At 36.1% G+C, this 6,000-nt stretch overlaps 1 protein-coding gene across 1 annotated transcript in view; it reads right to left on the bottom strand.

Moving 5' to 3' along the window:
- The window catches only part of igf1ra (insulin-like growth factor 1a receptor), a 120,314-nt gene extending 114,658 nt beyond the window's left edge, over window positions 1–5,656 (bottom strand). Inside the window, exon 1 of the mRNA XM_067390360.1 lies at window positions 4,789–5,656. Coding sequence (XP_067246461.1) covers window positions 4,789–4,882 — 94 coding nt within the window. The 5' untranslated portion in view covers window positions 4,883–5,656. The remainder of the gene's footprint in view (window positions 1–4,788) is intronic.
- Between the last annotated feature and the right edge of the window lie 344 nt (window positions 5,657–6,000).

The following is a 6,000-nucleotide window of genomic DNA, read 5'->3' on the forward strand; positions in this document are numbered from 1 at the left end:
AAAAAAAAATACGACGGATGGAACGATAGATAGAATGATCGTAAATAACAGATCAATATTTAGAACAATAGAACGATAGATGGAATGATAAATAGAAAGAGAATGATAGATAAAACGATAGATAGAACATCAGAATGATAGAATGATAGACAGAACAATAGTTAGAACAATAAAATGATAGAATACATAAAATGATAGAAGAACAATGACAGAACGATAGATAAAATGATGGAACGATAGAACGATAGATAAATTACAGATCAATAGTTAGAACAAGAGAATGACAGAACAATAGATAAAACGATAGATAGAACTACAGAATGATAGAACAATAGATAGAATGTTAGATAGAACAATAGATAAATGATAGATAATATGTCAGAATGATAGATACAATGGTAGATAAAATGATAAATGAAAAATAGAACGATAGATAGAACAATACATAAAATGATAGATGGAATGATATATGGAACAATAGAATGATGGAATGATAGATAAAACGATAGATAGAACGTCAGAATGATAGAATGATAGATAGAATGATAGATAAAATGATATAAAATGATAGAAAGAACGATAGATAAAACTATACAAAAATAGATAGATAGATAGATAGATAGATAGATAGATAGATAGATAGATAGATAGATAGATAGATAGATAGATAGATAGATAGATAGATAGATAGATAGATAGATAGATAGATAGATAGATAGATAGATAGATAGATAGATAGATCAGACAAAATAGTATAGAACATTAATACCAGCCATTTATAATTAAAAAAATAAATAAACTATCAGCTTAATGGTATTGGCCAGTGTTTGGTGCATACTGAAAACATTGAATCACCAAACATATCTAAAACTTCTTCATAAACTTTTACTTAATAAACTGATTATTCCTACAATGATGTCCTACAATTTCTTGTTCGATCAAAATGGACCCAGCCTAAATGAAGCTGTTCTAAACCCTTAAAAGTCAGAAAACATCAAACCAATGAAATCAAAATGGACACAAAACCAGGAGTGGAGAAGTATGAAACCAGTTTTCCACTGAATAAAGTCAGTGTGTCAACAGAGTGTCTCTGCAGCACTTTATGAGAAAGAGACACACGGGACAATACAATGATGGAGTCCAAGAGTGAGAGCTTACCCCCCACACAAACCTCTCTCTATAGGGCCAGTGGTCCTGGTCTCTGCAGGGTGCTGAGAAACAGACCCCCCTGACATTCACAGTGGCCTGGATGTGGGACTGGCCACTCCGGTCAATGGCCTTGAATTGCGTCCTAACTCCTTTTGAATGTAAATGTGAGTTTATACCCAAGAATGGCCCACCTTCATTATGCTACAATGCAGCCCCCACACAATTACAATTAGGCATTTGATGACACTAAAGCTCCAAAAACATTACAAATACACCCACCAACCACAGGATGTTTTAAAACTATGGAAAGACATAAAAATTGACAGTAATTGTCATCTCATACTCCTTTCTTCCTTGTGAAACACTTGATCATATCGCTAACAACAAATAAATGACTGCCATCCTGACATAAAAAGACAACGATACAAAGCATCTCTATGCGTAAATATAGAAAACCATACATGCATATGCTTAGGAAAAAGCCACACAACACAAAATTCATTTTTGTAGTCTCCTTCGGGCTTATTCGGGAGGTATTCAGTACTCAGTCTAAATCCAATTGTAGTCCAATAAATATTTGTTATATCCACCACAGGTTACAAACAATTAGAATTTTACCAATATAATCATGTAATCAACAACCTTGCCAAACCAAACCCTATGGGTTGGGTATTTCGTTTTCATTTAAATATATTAGTCCAAATTGAGGCGATAAGGCAAACAACGGGGATTTATTTAGTTTTCCGGTTTGCCATCTTGACTGTAAGGTTTTCTACCAGATCATCTCTTATTGTGTGCCGTGACCATGACAGAGGCTGAATTAGTTAGCCAAAATGCTCTGACACTGCAGTATCTCAGCCAACGAAACATTCGCTCGTTTCGACCATGAACTAAGAAATTTACTTACTTTTTATCCCATTCTCTGATGTTTTTAATATTTAAGTAGTGCTATTCTGTGGAACACAAAACGAGACGTTAGTGTCTGACAGCCTGAGTCACCATTCACTGCATCTTTTTCATACAATGAAAGTCAATGGTGGTGCCTGAGTGAGACTGTCATTCTGCTTAAAGGATTAGTCCACTTTCAAATTAAATTTTCCTGATAATTTACTCACCCCCATGTCATCCAAGATGCTCATGTTTTTCTTTCTTCAGTCGAAAAGAAATTAAGGTTTTTGATGAAAACATATTCCAGGATTATTCTCCTTATAGTGGACTTCAATGGCCTCCAAACAGTTGAAAGTCAAAATTACAGTTTCAATGAAGCTTCAAAGGGCTCTAAACGATACCAGACAAGGAATAAGGTCTTATCTAGCGAAATGATCAGTTATTTTCTAAATAAATACAAATGTATATGCTTTATAAACACATGTGAACGCCTTCCAAGTGTTTCCGTCTTCCGTATTCTTCAAAAAGCTTACGCTGTATGTCCTACGCCTTCCCTATTCTACTTACGGAACGAACGCGGCACCAGTTCCGTTTTTTTCGTAAGTAGAATAGGGAAGGCGTAGGACATACAGCGTAAGCTTTATGAAGAATACGGAAAGCGGAATGGTGGAAGCACTTGCAAGGAGATCATTTGTGTTTATAAAGCATGTACAGTTGTTTTGTTTTTTTTTAAGAAAATGACCGATCGTTTCGCTACCCTTAATCCTCGTCTGGTATCGTTTAAAGCCCTTTGAAGCTGCACTAAAACTAATTTTGACCTTCAACCTTTTGGAGACCATTAAAGTCCACTATAAGGAGAATAATCTTGTAATATTTTCATCAAAAACCTTAATTTCTTTTCGACTGAAGAAAGACATGAGCATCTTGGATGACATGGGGGTGAGTAAATTATCAGGAAATTTTCATTCAGAAGTGAACTAATCCTTTAACATCGTGATCCACTGAAGACAGAAAGCCATACAGAGTGAGAAAATGGCAGAATGAACTGTCCCTTCAAGCCTTATTATCATTTTATTAGAATAATCCCAAAAACTAAAAACAATTTTGAGGTAGGAAAGTAAACGTCACATGAAAACAGATCTCACTGCATCCGTTTGTCAGAGAAAGTGTTGACGGTAATACGAACTGACGGCGATCTATGGACTTTCAGGTAATCAGATAACCTCGCTAGTTCTTTTTATTGTTGGTATTTTATTTGATTTAAATATCTAAATGTTAGTGAGAATATTTAAATATCTAAGGCCCGGTTTCACAAACAGGGCTTAGCCTAAACCAGGATTAGGCCTTAGTTCAATTAGGGTATTTAGATAGCTTTTATAAACCCTAGAAAAAAACATTACTGGTGTGCACCTAGAGACAAAACAATGGCACTGACATATTTTAACATCTGTCTGTACAAGTTACTTTCAGTTAAAACAGCTCAAACATACTCTGAGACTAGCTTAATCCTTGAAACCGGGGATAAATGTTACCGAGAAGAAAAATTAAAAACTTTTAGTTATCAATCTGCATATGCAATGGACATCGGTTATGCTCGTTTTTGCTTGCCCCTTTCAAGGCATCTTGAGCAAAACGGTTCTATTTAAAGAAGATGCGACCTGTTTTACAGAATAAGGAAGTTTGTTGCGCATAACTCCCATTAAATCATGTTAAGAGATACTAAAACTGGTATCTGAATCAGGAGGTTCTCCTGCTTAATTTGATATATTCACATCTACATGTTTAAAAAAGGTTAAAAATATCAAGTCTGTCCAGACAGGGTGGTTTGTAACACTTTACATGTACCTCTACTGGACATAAAAATATATCAGCCTTATTTATCACAATTGTGAGTAGATGAGTTTTTATAATTGTTAGATTCATTCTTAATGTATTTCTTTTATTTCTTCCACTCGTCTGTTTTAAATTCAAATGTCTACCACTTTCAATAAAAAAAAGTGACAAAATAATGGGGGATGGCATAATTATTATTTTGAACACAAATCTATCATAAATTAATGATTTCTAATAACAGGACTCTTGCAATTATACATTAATTTACAGAGTTAAATTTCGAATTTGTAGCAAATAAATATGTGAATATAAATCTTTGAGACACAAGCACAGAATTACAGACAAAATGCGTTACAAAACTGACCCTCCTGAGGACATTGAGAAACTTAAAACAAGCACATGGTCAGACTCACCTTTACTTCACTGCGTGATGCTCGACTGAATTCAGCAAATCTTAATATGACCGTGTAACGTTTAACCTTATTGCCTGTGTGGACTACATATGAAGTAAAAATATGCATATTATAAAGGCAAATGCTTTATATAAGCCAATTCTCACGTAGCCTCTAAATACCAACGTGATCCAGCTCATGAATAATGCATAAAGCACACTAGACTCACAACACATCCGATGTCACGACAATTAACTGATGGGCCTAGAGACATCAAGACGAGAAAAATCTAAAGTTTGGCGTTAGTATGAGGAACATTTTAATATTTAATGCTAGTAGTAGGTCATAATTCAATAATAAATTGGGTCGCGTGTTACTAGGCCCTTGTATCTGAACATCCAAATGCAGTTAAACTCGTGCTTGACATAACATGAGTCTGTGATGCGACTGAAACAAGGTTTTAATAACACAAGGCAAGAAAATACGAATTTATGGAGGCGTTTTCTTATTAAACAACCCCGTTTACCTTCTCCATGTGCAGACCAGAGGCAGATGGTGGAGAGAAACAGCACAGGTCCCCAAAATAAGGTCCAAACATCCCTCGCTGTTCCAGATCTCATTCCTAATAATCAGTTTTCCAAAAAATAAAAAGGCGAAACCGCAGCAAAATGCGACGCTTCTTCTTGTAAGCAAGCAAAAAGTCCAGAAGAATCCGCTTTGGATGAGCAGATAGTTCCTTTACCCGTGAAGAAGATAACGGGAGGCGAGGAGGGAGTAGATAAAAGATATCTGCTGATAATTATATAATTTCTCTTTAATGGAAACATTAAGATCAATTAAAACATTCTGTTATTCTTGCCAGCAATTAAATGATGCAATCGTGTCGAAGCCACGAATTTCACTCGCCCGATAATCTGCATCTTCAGCCTCCATTTCTTGAAAACCCGAGAGGGACGCGCAGTACAGCCAGCGAAACGAGCGGATTCTCTTCCAACAAAAACACCTTATGTGAATGTGCCTATGGCAATGTGATGAATTACGCTGCACTGATGTACGGAGGAATTTTGAGGTCACGTTCAAAGAGCTTGACAACTCGGATAGCGTGTTTATGTATGAATGAAAGCCTCCCGACAGAGCTCGATCCAAAATATCCGCCAGGACAAAAATGGTTTCACCAACTGCTCACCCTCCCCTGCCGTCTTCACGCGCTCTCATGGTCGGTCTGTTTTGCGGTTGGAAAAAAAATCATTCCGTCGAGGTACACGAGCGAGCAGCTCCCGAGCGTAGGTTTTGGTTTTCCGCACTGTAAAAAATCAAGAACTGTTTGATATAAATAGCTTGTGAGGCTAATGTTTGATTCTCAAGTCGGAGTCCTCCTCGACTCTTCTGACGGTCTCCGCTCTGTAGAATCACCGCTGTAAACAAAACTCGGCTTCTCTCACAGAGAAACACGCCAAGTGTGGGAGAATTCCAAAACATGGACTGGATTAATGAACCAAGCATGTCTGCGCATGCAGACCACTTGATCTCAAATGTCAAGGTGACAGGATTTTTTACATAGTGTATTCAAGAAATAATTATTTTACAATACAGTGTTATTTACAAATAGGCATACACATATATATATATGATCATACAGATCATAATATTTTTTGAAGAATAGGCCTAATTATGTTGCTAATATCTAATTGGATTTAATTTGAAATCGAACGCTATCTTAACAATCAATCTCTTGTCT

The sequence above is a fragment of the Chanodichthys erythropterus genome, chromosome 7, assembly GCF_024489055.1.
Source record: "Chanodichthys erythropterus isolate Z2021 chromosome 7, ASM2448905v1, whole genome shotgun sequence".
Lineage (NCBI taxonomy): Eukaryota > Metazoa > Chordata > Actinopteri > Cypriniformes > Xenocyprididae > Chanodichthys > Chanodichthys erythropterus.